The sequence below is a fragment of the Myodes glareolus genome, chromosome 3 (assembly GCF_982192425.1).
Source record: "Myodes glareolus chromosome 3, mMyoGla1.1, whole genome shotgun sequence".
Lineage (NCBI taxonomy): Eukaryota > Metazoa > Chordata > Mammalia > Rodentia > Cricetidae > Myodes > Myodes glareolus.
The window spans coordinates 76,740,218-76,759,734 of NC_142028.1; the positions used below are offsets into that span (position 1 = coordinate 76,740,218).

The window sequence follows — 19,517 nt, forward strand, 5'->3', positions numbered from 1 at the left end:
GACCTTCAGCTCCCTGCAACTGGAATTACAAGAAGTTGTGAGCTGCCATATGGGTGCTGAGAATTGAACCCAGGTCCTCTGGAAGAGCAGCCAGTGCTCTTCCACTGAACCATCTCTCCAGCCTCTCACCTTTCCCATATAATATTTGGTGACCCAATTGAAATATTAACTGAAGTTCATATTTTAAAGTACATTGTCTCTGTGTTACACAGTTTAGATAAGTACATAATTACAATGTCATTTTGGCTACTTTCATGGCCCTAAAAAGTCCATGCTCATCAAGCTTGTCCCCATTTTTCCTGGACTCTGGCAACTTTAACGTCAAACAACTGGAATCACACAGCATGTAGCATTTTCAGACTGACTTCTTGCAATGTGAAATACACAACTGAGGTTCCTGAATGTGGGACTTATTTTGTTTTATTGCTAGATAACATTCCATTGTATGGACATGTCACAATTTGTTTATCATTTCAAACATTTTGAAGAACATTTTGATTGCCTTGGGGGCAAGGATGAATATAAATATCCCTGTACAGGTTTGGGTGTGTATATGTTTTTGACTCATTTGGATAATACCTAGGAACATGACTACTGGAACATATGTTAAAACTACATGGCTTATTAAACACACACACACAGACAGGGTCTCACTATGTAGTTCTGGCTGTTGCAGAACTCACTCTGTAGACCAGGTTGGGTTCAAACTCAGAGATCTGCCTACCTCTGCCTCCTGAGTGTTGGGATCAAAGGTGTGGTGTACTAATACTCCTGAATTTACTTAGTGGTTTTTTTTTTTTGCTGTTTTTTTGTTTTTTTGGTTTTTTGAGACAGGGTTTCTCTGTAGCTTTGGAGCCCGTCCTGGAACTTGCTCTGTATACCAGGTTGGCCTCGAACTCACAGAGATCCGCCTGCCTCTGCCTCCTGAGTGCTGGGATTAAAGGCATACACCACCACTGCCCGGCATTTACTCAGTTTTTAAATTGGACTGTCAATTTTTTTTTTTGAGACAGAGTCTCTTGAATTTATGTAGCAGAGTTTGACCTTGAACACCTGATCCCCTTTCCTTCTCCTCTTGAGTGCAGTGCAGAAGTGTACTGCAATGCCTGGTCTATGCAGTGCTGGGGATCAAACCCAGGACTTCAAATATGTTAGGCATATACTCTACCAACTGGGTGACATCATTAGCTTCTTTTGAATTTAAGAATTCTTTGTGCTGGGTAGTGGATGGCACATACCTTTATTCCCAGCACTCAGGAGGCAGACAGGTAAATCTCTGCGAGTTTGAGGCCAGCCTGGTCTATAGAGTGAATTCCAGGAAAGCCAGAGCTGTTAAACAGAGAAACGGTGTCTTGAAAAACAAAACCAGAAATAAACAAAAATAATTCTTTGTATATTTGGGATATAAGGTCTTTTGTTTGTTTTGTTTTTTGACAGGGTTTCCCTGAGTTAGCCCTGGCTGTCCTGGAACTCACTCTGTAGACCAGGGTGGCCTCAAACTCACAGAGATCCAACTGCCTCTGCCTCTTGAGTGCTGGGATTAAAGACACGAGCCACCACTGCGCATGCATGGGATATAAATCCTTTAAAGTACTTTCTCTGTGTATGGCTTGTTTTTTCATTTACTACTTCCACACTGCAACAGTTAATTTTGCTTGCTTAAGGGCTATTTAAATCATAAAACTAAGACTGTACTTTGGTTTTGTGAGCTCAAATAGCAGATTAAGAAGTGAACTGTAAATGCCAGTTATGGTGGTACACATATTAATCCCAGCACTTGGGAGGTAGAGGCAAGGGGATCTCTGTGAGTTTCAAGCCAGCCTGGTCTACAGAGTGAGTTCCAGGACAGCCAAGGCCCAGACAAAAACAAAGGCAAAGAATTGTGACCTATGTATATGGATGAGAATTAAGGCTCAGGATTAATCACACTGTAGTCTTAGAGTTTTATACAGCCTAGAGTACAGTAGTTACATCTTTAAGGTCCTTGTGTCTGCTTCACATAGTATGTGTACTCTTCCTGAGCAGAGCAACCCCATCATCCTTCAGCCTGTGGCTGTTGTTGATAATGTTGGGTAACTTCCAAGCATGGAAGAAAGACTCACTTTCACTACCATATATTCCCTTCACCACTACTGGAACTGAGGAGTTCTGGACAGATTTTACCCATCTAGATTCAATTCATTTTTTTAAAATATTTATTTATTTATTATGTATACAATATTCTGTCTGTGTGTCTGCCTGCAGGCCAGAAGAGGGCACCAGACCCCATTACAGATGGTTGTGAGCCACCATGTGGTTGCTGGGAATTGAACTCAGGACCTTTGGAAGAGCAAGCAATGCTCTTAACCTCTGAGCCATCTCTCCAGTCCCCGATTCAATTCATTTTTAATCCAAGAGCCAAGCTGCTGTAAATTTATAGGCATTTCAGCCACTCTGAATCCATGTCCTCCTGATTCTCATTATTATTATCCATCCCTATTTTGGACTCAATTCCTGGAGAGAAAACACCTACTACATTCACTTCCCATAGTTACACTTGGGTTTGTCAGGCTCTCCCATAATCCATCCATGGCAGCTACTTGAGATGAATATCAGTTTTTTTTAAAAGTAGAATAAAATGATACTGAGCAGAATTCAAGTAATACCTACTTCCAATCACACAGAACTCAGGTAACCCACTTAGTGTCATGTAATATATGTAAGAATGTACACTGGGTTGGAAACACAGTTATTGTCAAGACTGTACTTGATCTTGCTGCTCTGTCATGAGGACCCAAGTTTGCATGCTAGTGCCCATTTAAGACACCTTACAAAGCTTGTAATTACAGCTCTCTGGGATCTGAGCCCCTTCTGGTCTCTGAAGGCACTCCCATCAAAGATATTTTTAATTAAAAATGAAAAGACATCTTAAACATGCAGTTTCCTGGTACAGAATACTCAGGGTCCATGGCAGCGGTGTCTACTGCAGCTCCTTGTCTGGAGCTTCTCTTCACTTCTCTTTGGGACCAAGCCCACGGAGCTAACATGAGCTCACAGGGGTCATAGTCATTCTGGACTGTACCCTTAGACCAAGTGTGGTAGAAAAACCACATGATCTGATTTTGTGTGGAGATTTGTAGCTCTGTCTTAGTCTTCATTACATCTTCCAATGGTCCTGGGAGCTGACAGATCACAGGCAATGATCTCCGTTTTATAGATTTTGAAACTGAGATTGGAAAAAATAAACTGACTTTATTAGCTGGAAGATTACATTTAGAAGTTAACTTAATGATCATCTGATTCTGAAGTTGGTTCACACCTTTAATCCCAGCACTTGGGCAGTAGAGACAGGTAGATCTCAGTGAGTTCAAGGCCAGTTTGGTCTATAGAGTGAGTTCCAGAACAGCCAGGGCTACACAGAGAAACCCTGTCTCAAAAACAAAAACAAAAAAACCAAAAAACAAAACAAAAAACAAAACTAAACAAGCAAAAATAATAGTAAACAAAAATATTTTGATTATGGTGCTGGAGAGAAAGGTTTTAGTTAAGAGAACATATTGTTCTTGCAGAGGACCCAAGGTCATTTCCTAGCACCCATGTCAGAGGACTCAAAAGCACCTATAACTCCAGCTCTAAGGAGATCAGAAACTGCTGACCTAATTGGACACGGACACTCATGCACACAGACACATAATATGAAGTAATTTTTTTAAACATTTAAAAATCATTTGATTCTATATGTTCAGGATTTTACAATTAGTAACTAAGGCAAAATTCTGGTCTGAACCCAGGCGCTCTTTCTCACGAGCGTCAACATGAAGATTCCCACTGCTCTTGTCACCACAGAACACATGGCTTCTCTTTTTTGAAGACTATGGACCCTGGGTGGGTAGGCACAGCGGGGATGCTGGAGTCTAATGTTTACCTGTACTTACCTTTGGCAGCAGTCAGCATGGTAGAGGCCAGTTCACACTGCTGTGATTCCAAGTGTCCAAGTGTGAACCAGCGAGGGTAACGGCTGGGCACCACAGACACCATGTGATGAGGGTGGGAAGTGTCGCCTGCAGAAGATGAGTTTTCTAGAACAGGTAACCTAGAAGACCCAGGAAGCATCATAAGCTTCATTTAGACTCTGGCCATTTTGAGCCCCTTTAGGGAAGTTTGTTTTCTGCTGGGGAGGAATTGGTCAGGGAAAGACAGGCTGAGAGCTTTGAAGTGTTTTAAACCTACAGTATATCAGACAGGAGCCTGGGCACTTGGAAACCTCAAGCTGAGCAGTTCTCACTGTGAAGAGATTTGACCAGCACGTAGAGTACCATAGTGCTATCTTGATGAGCATAAGAAACATATGCCAAAGAATTTCCCTTTTAGCTAAGGAGTTCTCTAAGTCTTATGGCCTAACTAAAATTCTTCCTCTGTGTGGTCTGCTACATCCCAGAAATCTATACTCATAAACCAAGGATCCTACTCTAGGCTGAAAACAAGATTCTCACAGAGCAGTGTTTCTAGGTCTTGGGGTATACATACTTATCTCTGCTTCTCCCACACTTTCTGGAGACTTATACCTGGACCCACGACTGAAAGGAGTTATGGAAGGGCCTAAATCCCTCCTCAGGCTGCCCAAGTGGCTCCAATACCTCAGGGGCCTGCTCAGACAATCTACTGTGAGTTTGGGGAGAGGGGCAGTATTTCATGAATAATGACTCCTGGATCCTAAATCATATGGACAGACCTCAGCTGCTATAAGGAAGGCTTGGTGTCAGGGAACAGACGAAGAGGGAAAGGGAAGTAGGATAAGCAAAGAGAGAGGGCACTGAACAGGTCTGCACTGGTGGAGACTAACAGGCTGGACATGGGCCACCCACCTCATGGCTCGTAAGGCTAACTTATAGGACAGGTCTGGATCATGAGGCAGCAGAGCGGAGAACAAATACTTTGCAAAGGTGTGCATAGGAACACTCTCCCGGTGGATAACTTCTCCTAGACCGCTGAAGGGGCCTCCTGAAGGAAGAAGATGAGTCAGTCAACTATTATTTACTTGTTTATTTATTTTTGGTTTTTCAAGATAGAGTTTCTTTGTGTAGCCCTGGTAGTTGTGGAACTTGCTCTGTAGACCAGGTTGGCCTCAAACTCAAGAGGTCCACCTGCCTCTGCCTCCCAAGTGCTGGAATTAAAGGTGTGGGCTGTTACCACCCAGTTTACTTATTTATTTTTGTATACTTATATCAACCTAGACTTAGGAGCCCAGGAACCTATCTGAGTTTGTTTGCTAAACATAAGAATCTTCATTATTCTTTAATGTCATAAATATTTCCATAACTGTGCTTTGTTAGAGAACGGGGCCCAGAGTCACAGTCAAAGGTTTTGTTACTGTAGCTCCTTTTCTTCTTACCTTCCAGCAGTAAGATACACTGTTTCCGCAATGTCTGTACTAGCTCCTCATCCAGCTGAAGTTCCTGGAGTTGGCTTAGGAGTTGCTCCTCATTACGGCACACCTTGTCCTGTGCATAGAGGCCTTCAGGCATTACCCTCTGTTGACCCATGCCCATCAGAGCAACTTCCAGAGCCAATGCCAGGTATGACTCATTGCTGTCTGGGCAGCCTGAAGCCACAGGTACATGCTGGTACACAGGTAGTCTGCTTTCATTCATATCTGAGGGCAACAGGCATACCAGGTTCTTAGGACAGGTCTACTGGGTTCTTCAGTGTGTCTACCCATTCCACTTTGGGATAACAGTTGCTTAATAGTTATCATAAAGCTAAGTCAGAACCTCAAAGCAGTAAGAAAAATACACTGAAAAAAGATTCACAAAAAGAATCACAAAGATTCCTACATTAACACATGAATTGGCTAGGCTAGTCAGGGAAGCATAAAGTCTTATCTTTTGCCAGTGCACTATATAATCTCATAATTGTTTTTGTGTCTGTTTTTGTTACATCAGTGTGAGCACTTTAAAGGAATGAGACCTTTTCATTGTCCTATGTTTCTCTAGGGCTGACACCGGAAGGGCAGTGTATGTCAGTGGTAAACAAACCAAGTGCAACTTCAGGATTTTTAAGCTATAAATGCCACTGTGTGGATGAAGGTGACTAAAGATGCGAACTCCCTATGCAGGAAATTAGAAGGGCAATCAGGGCCTGCCCTAGCTTAGCTTCGGTTTACTCTTACATCTCTACCTAGAGACACCTGACTCCATCCAGTTTAACTCTTACTTTGGTAACACTTGCATCTTATATATTATGATTTTAAATGCTCCACTCAAAGTTTCAGGAAGTGAGCACTGGTTTAAGAGCCAGCGTCTTAGTTGGCTATATGGCATATACTTTAGTTTTAGCTTCTCAGGACACTGGTGAGATGACGGCTTGAGGGCATGAGTTCAGAACCAGCATGGGGGATAAAATGGAGAATATGGGAGACTGTGGAGGGAAGAAAGGGAAGGCAAAACTGATATAATTATAATCTCAAAAACAAAATAAATAAACAAAAAGATCTTGATTTTCTTCTTCCCCCCTTTTTTCTATTAAGTAGCTTTGAAGACAAGTAAGTGGAATGTAATGCTGGATCACAGGAAGATTAGTCATAATTTCTGCTTGCAAGCAGCTAAGAGTGTGGTAAGGATGTTTGTAGACACTGTAATGCAGTGGATTAATATTGAAGTAAATGTGAATGAACACAGTGATAGCACAAAAGAAAGAAGAAGCAATTGTGAGCTAGCCTAGCTATTGTGGGTCAGTTAGGCTATTCTTCCCTACACTGGGAAAACGGGTACAAAGCCATCAGGAGGGAAAGTGTCAAAAAAAAATCAGAGTATTGCTATGCAGCTAGTTAGATGTTGGCAGGATTAGAGATCACTGGGGATGACTCCTTCATAATCAGCTGCTATAAAATGAGGGTCTGAAACTTCAGGATTTTGATTACTAGTCAAAAGAACTGGATCTGGGACTGGAGAGATGACCTAGCACTTAGGAGCTTTCCCTGCTTTTCCAGAGGAGGTAACTTCATATCCTAGCACTCATGTCAAATGGCTCATAACCACTTGTTACTCTAGTTCTAGGGGCAACCGATGCCCTTTAAAAAAAAAAAAAGAAGAGTTGTGAGGGGGTGATCTGAGTCTTATCCCTGGCCCTCAGTGGGGAAATGACATTTTATTCTGCAGGAGAAAAATTGCTATTTAGCTGTAGGCTTTCTGTTGAAGAATAAAGAGTTAGCATTGCCTTTTTTCTAAACACCTGGATAGGAAGATGCCCTCAATACGGAGCTGATGTGGGTTGTCCTTCTGTATATGTGTTACTTTTATTGGTGAATGAATAAATCTGTTTTGGCCAATGGCTTAGCAGACTAAAGTCAGGTGGGGAATCCAAGCAGAGATAAATATATAGAGAGTAGACAGAGTCAGAGAGACTCCTACATGGAGTAGCTGCCGAAGGAGAAGGATGGGATGCCGGAACCTTACTGGTAGGTTACAGCCTTGTGGTAATAGACAGAGTAGTAGAAATAGGTTAATTTAAGATGTAAGAGCTAGCTAGGAATATGCCTAAGCTACTGGCCAAGCAGTGTTGTAATTAATGTAGTTTCTGTGTGATCATTCCCGTCTGGGCGGCTGGGAAGCGAAGGCACAGTCTGTTTACACGTAGCAGTTTTAGAAGTGGTATAAAGCCTACCTAAAATTGTAGCTCTTTCTAGTCATTGTTCCCTCTCTGAGGGTGTTCTGCTGTGCAATGGGCCCTCTAGCCACTGTCCACTCTCCCTTTGAGAGTGGACCACTTTACCTGTAAGAGAGTCCAATGATCTTCTATACTACACTTTATGTGTCTTATCTATTTTTTTTTAAATTTGCTTGCTTTTGTGACAGGGTCTCACTATGTAGCCTTGGATGGCCTGGAACTTGATATATGTAGCCCACTTTAGCCTCCTGCCTTTGCCTCCTGAGGGCTGGGAGTGTGTGCCACCATGCTTAGTCCTGTCTAAATTCTTTCAACAGAGACCATGAGGATTGGGGAACCAAGGAGAAACTAGAACAAGATCCTGCTAATGGTATTATATGATTTCAAAGATGGATACTTTGTTGTTTTTTGAGGTGTGTGTGTATCTTACACTGTGTGGTCCAGGCTGCTTTTTTCTATTGTAATCCTCTTGCTTCAGCCTCCTGAGTGCTGAGATTATAGGCCTGAGCCACTATACCTGTTTTTTGTTTTTTGTTTTTTTAAATGACATGACCCAGGTTAGCTCTGAGACTGACTTAGCCTCCTGAGTAGCTGGGACTATAGGTGGTGCCGCCATGAACAGCTTGATATTGCTGGAAGTTCTATTCCATTTCCAGACTGCTCTGACTTTGGCCTCTGATTCCTTAAATTTCTCTGGCCCTTCTTTTTCCCCTAAGGAAGCTAGTAAGGTAAAGGCGGAAAGCAGGACACGCATGGCCAGACCCCAGAGTTTGGCAGAGAGAAGGCTGCCCTGGGCAGTCCTGCTTGTCTCAGGCTGACTCCTGTACCTGACATTTCCATGTAGCTGTCATCATTCAGGCGGCAGGCTTCAGTCAAAGTGAGAAACAGGCAGCCAATGGGATCCAGGGGATGGCCCACCCAACCCTCCAGGTTTGTGATTGTTGTGGTTCCTCTCTGCAGCAGTTCTGGAAATAAGCAGGTTCCAAGTGTTAGACAGACAGACATGGGAATTGTGCTTTTCTTCTGCTTTGGTTTCCTAATCAGTATCATTCAAGCCTTGACCAGAAAGTCAAAGAAAAGCTCCCCTTATTGTCATGCTTTTGCTTGATTGGCCTGATTACAAGCTCACCAGTCAGCTCTAATTTAGACTGTCTTCTGGCAGTGTATACATGGAGATAGCTTTATAGTTTCAAAAACATCTTCTCCAGTCTGAATGGGCCTTCCACCTGCCCTGTGAAAGGCAGACATCATTGTCCCTATTTTACAAACAATAAAGCTGAGATTCACAGGAATAGCGTGAGGCTTGCCACGTAGCAGGTAAATTACTTAGAATTCTCAAGCCCATAGTCCTGGTTGAAAATTAGGTTCTGGGTCGTTTTATCTCCCGAGATCCTTACCACCCTCAGATCCCAAGATGTTAAAGAATTCCTAATCACTATACCTTTCTTCTGGTGTTTGTAGATCTCTAGTTGCCGCTGCTGCTGCAACCTCAGAGTATTAATGATGGCCACCGTGAGTCTGAGAGCCTCTTTTGGATACCCATGAGATCGCAGCGCATCAACTCGAGCACAGGCTGTAGGCACATGCTCTACCAGACAGAAAGAAAACATTTCGGTTGAGTTCAAATCAGGAAAGTCCATGTTTGACAGACAAAGGGAGTCTATGTTCAGTCTAGTTTTTCAGATTCAACTTGGCATCACTTTATTACAGGAACTGTGTTTTTATCTTCAAGAATATGAAATTTATATATGTGGCTAGAAATACCTGGAAAGGTAGAACAGAGATCTGCTGGCCTCTGACTCCTGAGAGTGCCACCATGCTCAGTAACTATTAACTTCTCTTTCTTCCTTCCCTCCTTCCTTCCTTCCTTCCTTCCTTTCTTTTTTTTGAGACAGGGTTTCTCTGTGTGGCTCTGGCTTACTGGAACTCCCTCCCTAGACAAGGCTGGCCTTGAACTCGGAGAGATCTGCCTGCCTCTGCTTCCTGAGGGCTAGGATTAAAAGTGCGCATCATCACACCCAGCATTATTAACTTCTTAAAGTAGGGGAATGATCCTAGCAAGTCTTTCATTTTACTTTATCATTTACGCTAGAATTAAAATTAAACATTATACAAATAACTGGGACTGGGAAGTGGAAGCAGGAAGATCACTGGGCTTGTTGGCTAGCCAGTTTAACTGAATTGGTAAGTTCTCTCAAAATATATGGTGGAAAGAGATTGAGGAAGATGCCTGATGTCTACTTCTGTCCTTTACATGCACATCTACACATCTGAATACATAAACACACACATGTACATGCACACACATAAAACAGTGCACATTTAAAGATATAAATAAGCAAAAATACAAAATAAAAATAAGATAACTACTCTTTACAGTTTCATGTATATTTATCCAGATTTTTCCATTTTTAAACCAAATTTGGTATAATTATTGTTTTGCAACTTAATAGTACATCATAAATATTTTTCCATGGCATTAAATATGCTTATATAACATTCAATATAAATACATGTCATTTCACTGACTGTGTTCATCTACTGGTTAATCAAATTGGACAAAGAAGTAGTTCCCAATTCCCATCTGTACATCATTTATTTCTGTACTGTAATGAACCCCTTAGCCTGCCTGCTTACTTGCTTGCTTGATCTGTCTGTCTGTCTGTCTGTCTATCCATCCATCTATCCATCTATCCATCCATCCATCCAGCTAGCTGAGTTTTGAAACAGAGTTTCACTCTAACTGATCTAGAGTGTAACCCTAACTGATCTAGAACTTGCTACATAGACCATGCTTTCACTAAACTCACAGAGATCCACCTGCCTCTGCCTTCTAAATTCTGAGGTTAAGATATGTATCACCACACCAGGCTCCTAAGTTGTATTTTAGAATAAGTGTTCTCTAATAAAATTAAAGACAAACTGACTGTAAACCAGACAACTATTGCAAAAGTTTAAACTGGATGAAACAGCTCTATCTTATTATAAAGGATGCTAGGAAGACGAGACAGAGAAAAGGAAGACAGCCTGGTGATGAACAGACTTCATCTACATTACCTGTACAGAGTAACTGGTTTCAAACACAATATTATTTTTTATGTGTGTGTGCTCATGTGTGTGCACATGTATGCTCATATATGTGGAGTCCAGAGGACAATCTTGGGTGTTACTCCTCTGGCATTATCCATCTCTTAAAATTTTTACATGTTCTTTGTTATTATTGTGAATGTGAGTGCAGGCATGTGTATGCCACAGACTGCATGTGGAGATCAAAGGATAAATTTCAGGAGTGGGTTCTCTCTTTCCACTATAGGTTCCAGCAATCAAACTCAGGTCATCAGCTTGTGCAGCAAACATTTTTACTCACAGAGCCATTTTGCTATATATTTTTTTTGGGGGGTGGTGGTGGTGGTGGTGGGTTTGAGACAAGGTTTCTTTTTGTTGATTTTTTTTAATTTTTAAATTTTTTTTCTTGAGACAGGGTTTCTTTGTGTAGCTTTGAAGGCTGTCCTGGAACTTGCTCTGTAGATCAGACTGGCAAAGATCCTCCTGCCTCTGCCTTCCGAGAGCTGGGATTAAAGGCGTATGCCACCACCAGCCAGTGCTGACTATTTTTTTTAAAGACAAGGTCTTTCACTGGCCTGTACCTGGCTACTAACACTAGGCTAGCCTGGCTAGCAAGCTTTGGGGATGTGCTGTCTCTGCCTTCCCAGTACTGGGACAGTAAGTACACACTACAATGCCTGGATTATTTTATATGGGCTCTGGGGATCAAACTCTGATGCTTACTGACCTGCTACCTCCTCAGTACCCATAGTGATTTTTAAGCAAAACATATAAATTCAGAGCAGGATATAATGTTGCTCAGTAACAGGTGACTGCAAGTGTGTGAACTGATATCTAGTGGCTTCGTTATTGCTCTTCAATAAGTATCAACTGCTTTATCTTCTTCCAAGGCTTAGGGAAAGGATACAAATTTCTACCTGAGATTGCCATACCTCACTTGAGCAAACATACAAATGAAGCAGGCCTCAAATAAATGACCAGGGTTGGCAGTAAACGCTTCAAAAGACTCTAAGTTGTAACTAGTGTGGCTGGAACCTAGACTGCTGGCTCACATGAACCTGGTACTGGTGGGATTGGGACCTGAAATTCTTGGAGCACAGGAGGCTAGACTTACCAAGCCACAGTGGCTGGCCGTGGGAATTAAAAAGTAGTCGCTCGTTTTCCCGCTGGCAGGCTGGCGCAGCATAGATATCACTGCTGATTATTCGCTGCAGGTGGCTGTCCTGCCAGTGCAATTCACGGCCCTCAATGGCTCTAGTGAAGACTGTTCGTCTTGGTCTGGATAAAGAGTCTGGGGGAGGAAAAAGAAAGGCTGAATAATATAACACCCGGTCTTCTTTAGGAGGGAGGTTGGCCAGAAGAACAGTCTGGACATCCTGTCTATTTGGACATTCTGTCAGTCTGAACATTTGTGTTGTCTCCTTAAATAAGCCTTTTGTACATCTATGTCCTCTATCAAAAAACCCTTATATAGAGGTCTGTGAATTCCTTCCTCTTTGAACAGCCTTCTACTGGGACTCAGAGCCACATGAAGCTTGAAGGAACATTTGTGATCAGCCCCCTAGTCAGGATATAAGCTGTTTCCATAGCATCAGAGAAAGAAAGAGGCAGCGAGATAATGCCCTAACTAATCGTAACTTGTTCCATTTGCAGCATGGCCCTTACCACACACCAAGGGCTTCTGTGATATTCATGCCAGAAACTGGAAAACTACTCAGGAGCCCAACACAGGAAGCTCACAAGTTTGAGGTTAGCTTGGGTGATGTCACACTGTTTTAACAACAACAACAACAACAACAAAATACCCCCTGCCTCAGGTGCCCTAAAAATCAAAAACAAATAAATATTTACACATAAAACTAATAAAGGCCGAGGAAGACGCAAAGCTGCCTGCATTTGGGACCTTTATGTCTGTGCCGTCAGCTTACAGTTTGTTCTCTCCAGGAAAAGCTGACATTGACAAAACTTTCTCCTGGAAAGCTGACCAAGCCACCTCCCTTCAGGAAAAGGCTGCAGGGAAAGTAACACAACGTAAGCTCAAATCATGACAGTCCCTGTCTGTATCGGCTTGTCCTTCTCTCTCCTATTTTATATCGTCTAATAATACTGAGTCTGTCCCAAAGTTAGTCTGCTCTCAACACAGCTTGCACTTTGCCCGTTTCATTTTGTCTATTCCCACAGTACAGTAGTCCCCACATTTTGCAAATGAGGAACGGAGGCCCAGAGAGTTAAAGACCCTTGTAGGGAACAGCCTGGCTCTTTATCTGGAATCCAAATGTTCACTGTCTGATCTTTTGCTTAGCTATTATCAGTCTTTGCTATTCTCCCACATAGGTTAGCTGAATCTTCTCAAACAGACTGTAACTCTCTTCCATAAGCTCAACTATTTGGGAATGTGTGGGAAGGCTGAGATAGGATTTTGATTTGTTATGTAACTGAGGCTGGCCATGAATTTGATTCTTCTGCCTCTATTTCCCCTTACTTCTACCTCTCAACTCTCAAGTGCTGGGATTATAGGCATACTCAACTTTACAAACTCAATTTTATAAAAAAGTTTGTTTCTCTCTCTTCCTCCCTCCCCCTCCCCTCCTCCCTCCCTCCCTCCCTCCCTCTCTCTCTCTCTCTCTCTCTCTCTCTCTCCCCCTCCCCGTGTGTGTGTGTGTGTGTGTGTGTGTGTGTGTGTGTGTGTGTATTTGAGTGTATGTACACCATACACTTAGGTCAGAAAGGGATGCCAGACTTCTTGGAACTGGAGATATACGCAGTTATGAGCCGCATGGTGTGAGGGTTGGGAACTCAATCCCAGGTCCTCTGCAAGAGCAGCAAGTACTCTTAACTGCCGAGCCAGCTCTCCATCCCCATAAACTCGGGTTTAAAGAATGGAACATGAGTGAACATTATGAAAGATCTACTTTATAAACTAAGGATTTATGTAGACTTATTGATATGACATGTAAAAAATAAAAAAAAACACAGGCTGCAGAGATGGCTCAGTGGTTAAGAGCACCGGCTGCTTTTCCAGAGGACTGGTGTTAAATTCCCAGCACCCACAGGGTGGCTCACAACCATCAGTCATTCCAGTTCCAGGGGATCTGACAGCCTCTTCTGGCAAAACACTCATAAACATGAAATAGTAAATAAAAATAAAATTATCCAATATGCTTTAAGAAAAAAACACAAGCTATAATTCAATTGCTACTTTGCCTGATTAATGACAGTTGAAAATATATTTCTTTTTTAGACAGATTCAATCTTCATGTAGCCCAGGCTGGCCTTGAACTAACAGAGATTCATCTGCTTCTGCCTCCTGAGTGCTGGGATTAAAGATGTGTGCCACCACTGCCTGCCCTCTATGGCTAACTAGTGGCTTATCTTTGCACTCACTCAGATCTTCAGGCAAGTTTTATTTGTTAGATAACAAACAAAATATCACGAGAGGCACATATCAGCCTGGACTACATAGTGAGTTCCAGGCCAGCCAAGCCTATATATAGCAAGACCTCATCTCAAAAAATTAAACAACTCTTCTGGAAAACGAAAGGAATAACAATCCAAAGCTAAAATAAGCCTCACAAAAGATAACAATTGAACAGTTTTGTGAGGTGGCACATGCCTACACTCCCAGCTAGGGAAGGAGATCACTTGAGCCAGGAATGCAGTTAGACTGTCTGGGAGAGGGAGGGAGAGAGGAGGTGTGTGGGGGAGTGCATTTGAATGCAGATCCACAGGACGTAAGAGGAAGCCACATTCCAGGTGGGAAGAACAGCAAGCACTAAGTCCTGAGGTAGGGATGTATTTGGGGAACGTTTGAAAACAGCAAGGAGGCCAGACTAGTTGGATGGAATGAGCAAGCTGCGAGGCAGCCACTTGTAACCGTTTATCAAAGACAATGGTAGGAGGTCTGAGTAATAAACAGTAGAGATGATAAGTACTTGGATTTTGGTTATGTTCTGAGATAAAGGCTTGTCCATTGTCTTAGAGTTTTACTTCGGTGAAGAGACACCACAACCATGGCAACTCTTATGAAGGAAAACATTTAATTGTGGCTGTCTTACTATTTCAGAGGATTAGTTCCTATGACAGGAACATAGTGGCATGCAGGTAGACCAGTACAGAGCATAGAGCTGTTCTTAGTACAGGGTGGGCTGAAAACCTGACTAGGGTGTACTCAAAGGAGAATCAAAGAGCAGAAGTAAACATAAATGATTTTTGATACACACATACACACATATACACACACACACACACCTTCTCAAATAATTTTTCTTTTAGTTTAAAAAAAACCTCTTTTTTTTTTTTGCCAGGTGGTGGTAGCACACACCTTTAATCCCAACACTTGGGAGGCAGAGGCATGCAGATCTCAGTAAATTCAAGGACAGCCTGGTCTACAAAGCGAGTTCCAGGACAGCCAGAGCTGTTACAAGGAAACACAGAGAAAACCCTGTCTCAACAAAGAAACAAACAAAAAACTTTTTTTTCTTTTTTTTAAATTTTGAGGCAGGGTCTAGCTTATGTAGTCCAAACTGGCCTTGAATTTATCTTCCTTGCTCCCACATTCTCAGGCTGAAATTATAGGCATGCACTCTACACTCAGCTCTGAATTGTTTCCTAACTCTTATAGCTCAGAGAAAGACAGCCAGAAAGGTATGTGGAGTTCTAAGAGTGTTTTTTGCTTTGCTTTGTTTTGTTTAAGGATGGACTCACATAACAGTGGGCTTGTATAACTCATGGAGTGGGGAAAAGTTTAGGTGTAGAAGAGATGGGAGATCATCACTAAAGCAGTATCTTAGATAAAGGAAAAGGAATAAGATCTAGGGAATAAGAGAAGGAAGGGTTTGGGCCAGGTGGTGGTAAAGCACTAATCCCAGCACTCAGGAGGCAGAGGCAGGCAGATTTCTATGAATTCAAGGCCAGCCAGGGCTACAAAGAGAAGCCCTGTCTAGAAAAGCCAAGAAACAGAGAGAGAGAGAAGGGAGGGGGGAGAGACAGAGAGAGAGAGGAAGAGAGAGAACTGTCTGGATTTAGAAGTACAAACACAAAAGAGAGGCAGAATAGATGGACAGAGACAGTAGTAACTCTTTGACCTTTTTTTTTTTTTTAATTATTTTTGGTTTTTCGAGACAGGATTTCTGTGGGTAGCCCTGACTGTCCTGGAATTTACTCTGTAGACAGGCTGGTCTGTCTCCCCAGCCTCTGCCTCCCAAGTGCTGGGATTAAAGGCGTGCACCACCACTACCTGGTTTATTTATGTATATGAGTGCTCTATTTACAGAAGGCATCAGATCCTATTATAAATGGTTGTGAGACATCATGTAGTTACTGGAAATTGAGCTTAGGACCTCTGGAAGAGCAATCAGTGCTGAGTTGTCTCTTCAGGCCTCCTAAAATGAGGTCTTCTCAAACAAAACAATTCAGCAACAACAAAGATTGGGCTGTGTGTGGAAAAGAATTAGGTAACAAGAAGAACCAACACAAATGAGAAATTCCAGAGTGGGAAGTGTGTTTGTATATATTTGATCCTCTATGCCAGCGATGACTTCCGGTGTCGTGTAGGTTAGATGAGTGCCAGGAATGGGTAGCTTAATGAAGTGACAAGATTATAGTTTCTTCTTGGCTCATTAACATCTTAAGTACACTGACAACTAATTACAGTACAGTAGAAAATAGCCAAACAAAAACAATTACTTAAGTGATTTCTACCTTGAGGCTGAAAAATGACGACAGCTATTACTTAAGAAAAGAGAACATATGTAAGATCAATGTCTGACAAAATGACCTACCAATAAGACTTGATGAACAAGTGGTCAACATTAAAAGGCCTGATTTAGAAGGAATAATGTGGATGTAGATGTTTGCTATTAAGTTACACCCATAGAATAGTGGGCTCAAAAGACAGAGGGTATACATAGTACATAATACTACTTTACTAGTTTTGCCTTAGAATGGGGCAGGAATCTTGTTAATAACTTGGGAGAATGTATTTGTTTTTTGTTTTTGAGACAGGGTTTCTCTGTGTAGCCCTGGCTGTCCTGGAACTCACTCCGTGGATCAGGCTCCCTCTGTCTCATGAGTACAGCGATAAGATGTTCTTATAAAAATGTACTTTATAAAAATTTGAGGAAAACAGGGAGAAACAAGAGTAAGAAAGGACTGGTAAGGACACTACACACAGAGATCCTTCCGCTTGCCTCTACCTCCAGGATGCCGGGAATTCAGGACTGAGACATATCACTGGCCTTAGGACAATCTTTACAACTTTTGTTTTGTTTAGTTTTTGGTAGGCTTCTCTCTCTCTCTCTCTCTCTCTCTCTCTCTCTCTCTCTCTCTCTCTTTAAGTCTTATTTATTGGTTATATACAACATGTTTTCCTGCACACCAGAAGAGGGCATCAGATCTCATTACAGATGGTTGTGAGCCACCATGTGGTTGCCGGGAATTGAACTCAGGACCTCTGGAAAAGCAGTCATTGCCCTTAATCTCTGAGCCATCTCTCCAGCCCCCTTCTGTCTCTCTTTTAAAGCAGGTTTTCTGAACTTTACAAACGAACCCAAACTGAACATAGAGCTCCTGCAGGTTAGAGGAGAGTCAGGCAGAGAGCATGAGGACTTCATGCTGGGCACTGCAGACACCCTTAATGTGGAAAAAGAGAACAGCCTCAGGTAAAAGACAAACACTTACACTTATTTAAGATTTAGTATGTTGAGATGAATAAAAAGAAAAGCTTTTCTTATTTAAGATGATAATTTTGATAGGAAAAAAAAACAAAAAGAAGGAGTAGGAGGAAGAAGAAGGCAGTTGCCTGGTCACCATTGTTCTGGTGTTTTGTCCTCCCAGCTACTGAAGTTCTAAACACAAAGGTACTTGGCTCACCTGGGCTGTGGCTGGCACTCTGGGAAAGTGCATTGGTAATGTTGGGCAATTCATGCCCATAGTTTCCATCTTCCAGGGGACAGATATCCAGGTCGTTCCACTTCTGTAGTTGCTGTAGCCAACAGGATTTTTCTTCCAGTTTGCAGTGTGGGTTTAAAATAATGCACACCCATAAGGCCCCTAAAAAACAGAGCAGTCTACATTCTTAGTATCTGGGAGTAACACGCGTGCCTGTGCTTCAGTTCTCGGCACCCAAACAGCCCAAATGCGCCCAAAGCAAAAAGCAAATAACCCATCAATTTCTTCTCTCTCATACATGTCAAAAATTTACATACATACATATACACACACATATATATTAGATATAAATATGAATATAATTATTAAGATTTTCAGAATTAGTTGAGGGACTAAAACTTGGGAAACTCTAAGCCAAATGAGTCTTAAGTTTTTATCTGATAGTGTGGCCACAGCAATGTAAAAGTAACCCAACAACGGGTAAATAAGACCTTGTCTTTAGGAGCTGTGTGGAGGAGAGATGGATAAACAAGCATAATGCCATGTGACTATAACGCGCTAAATTACGATATGTTCAGGGTATAAGGCTAGGGAGATAACTCAGTGGCTAAAGTGCTTGCCTTCCAAATGTTCAGATCTCCAGGGCCCACATAAAAGCTAGATGCAGTAGCATGTGCCTGAAATCCAAATATTGCCATAGTGAGATTCGAGGTGGAGACAGGAGGGTCTCCGGAAGCTTGAGAGTCAGCTAGACTGGCCTGTGTGACAAAGTTCCAGACCAATAAGAGACCCTACCTCAAATAAGTGGAAGGTGCCTAAGGACCAACAGGTTGTCCTCTGGCCTTTTCATGTATGCCATACACACTTGCACGCGTGCGCGCACACACACGCACGCGCACACACACACACACACACACGCACACACACGATGTATTCAGGGTATAATAGCACATAGAAAAAGGCACTTAACACAAGGTCAAGGTTGGAAGAGAGGTGTTCAGAAAAGTTTCATATTTTGGGTAGTTGAATTTTTTTGGCCTCTAAGTTCCTCAGTTATTAAACTAAGACCATAAAATACCTATTTTATTGGGATAGTAGGAGAATTGCATGAAATAAAATTTATAAAAGATCTAGTCTGATACATTATTACAGAACAAATCTTCGTATTTCTTTTTTCAAAGAAAAATGATTTACTTTGGACTTGGATTTTAGAACTGCTGATCAAATTAGTGATGTCTTAAAACACTACTTTTTTTTTCAGTTCTTTTCTGTCACTGTGGAGAACATCATATATTCCAAAGAATGATGGGTACTATTTCTTTGAACACTTCGCTCTCCTTTCCAAGGAAAGACCTGTTATTCTCAGGTCAGGATTGGCTATGCTGCGGTGCCAGGTATTTTCTCAGTTTCCAGCTAGTAACAAGCAGAAATGAAGTAATTTTCCCCCAGCAGTGTCTTGCTAAATTAAATTGCTCAGACTAGTTGACCTTGAACTCACCTCCCCCGACTTATGCTTCCACATGCTGGAATTAGAGCTACCATACCCAGTTACTTAATGCTTCTTAACTTACAGTCTTTTTCTAAAAGATATTTTTATTATTATTTGTTTATGCATGCATGTGTATATGTCTGTGTTTGTGTGTGAGGTTAGAGGCATCCATCCCCTTGGAGCTGGAGTCATAGGCAGTTATGAGCTGCTTGACATGGGTGCTGAAAACTGAACTCAGGTCCTCACAAAAATAATACATGTTCTTAACCACTGAGCCATATGTCTCCAGCCCCAGACTTCATAGCCTCTAAAGTAAAATAGAATGCTTTTCCTAAATAGGAATGTTTCAAAGGCCACCTAGCCTCATGAAAGTTTACTTATAGAGGTTCAATTCTTATTTTTTAAAGGAATTTTAAATTATGCTTGTTTA

The 19,517-nt window shown here is 41.9% G+C and overlaps 1 protein-coding gene across 1 annotated transcript in view; it reads right to left on the minus strand.

Moving 5' to 3' along the window:
• Positions 1–19,517, minus strand: part of Zswim5 (zinc finger SWIM-type containing 5) — a 105,588-nt gene that overhangs the window by 4,807 nt on the left and 81,264 nt on the right. Inside the window, exons 5-11 of the mRNA XM_048430601.3 lie at positions 17,581–17,760; positions 11,825–12,001; positions 9,086–9,232; positions 8,472–8,609; positions 5,372–5,632; positions 4,845–4,980; positions 3,915–4,072 (exon numbers count right to left, since the gene is read on the minus strand). Coding sequence (XP_048286558.2) covers positions 3,915–4,072; positions 4,845–4,980; positions 5,372–5,632; positions 8,472–8,609; positions 9,086–9,232; positions 11,825–12,001; positions 17,581–17,760 — 1,197 coding nt within the window. The remainder of the gene's footprint in view (positions 1–3,914; positions 4,073–4,844; positions 4,981–5,371; positions 5,633–8,471; positions 8,610–9,085; positions 9,233–11,824; positions 12,002–17,580; positions 17,761–19,517) is intronic.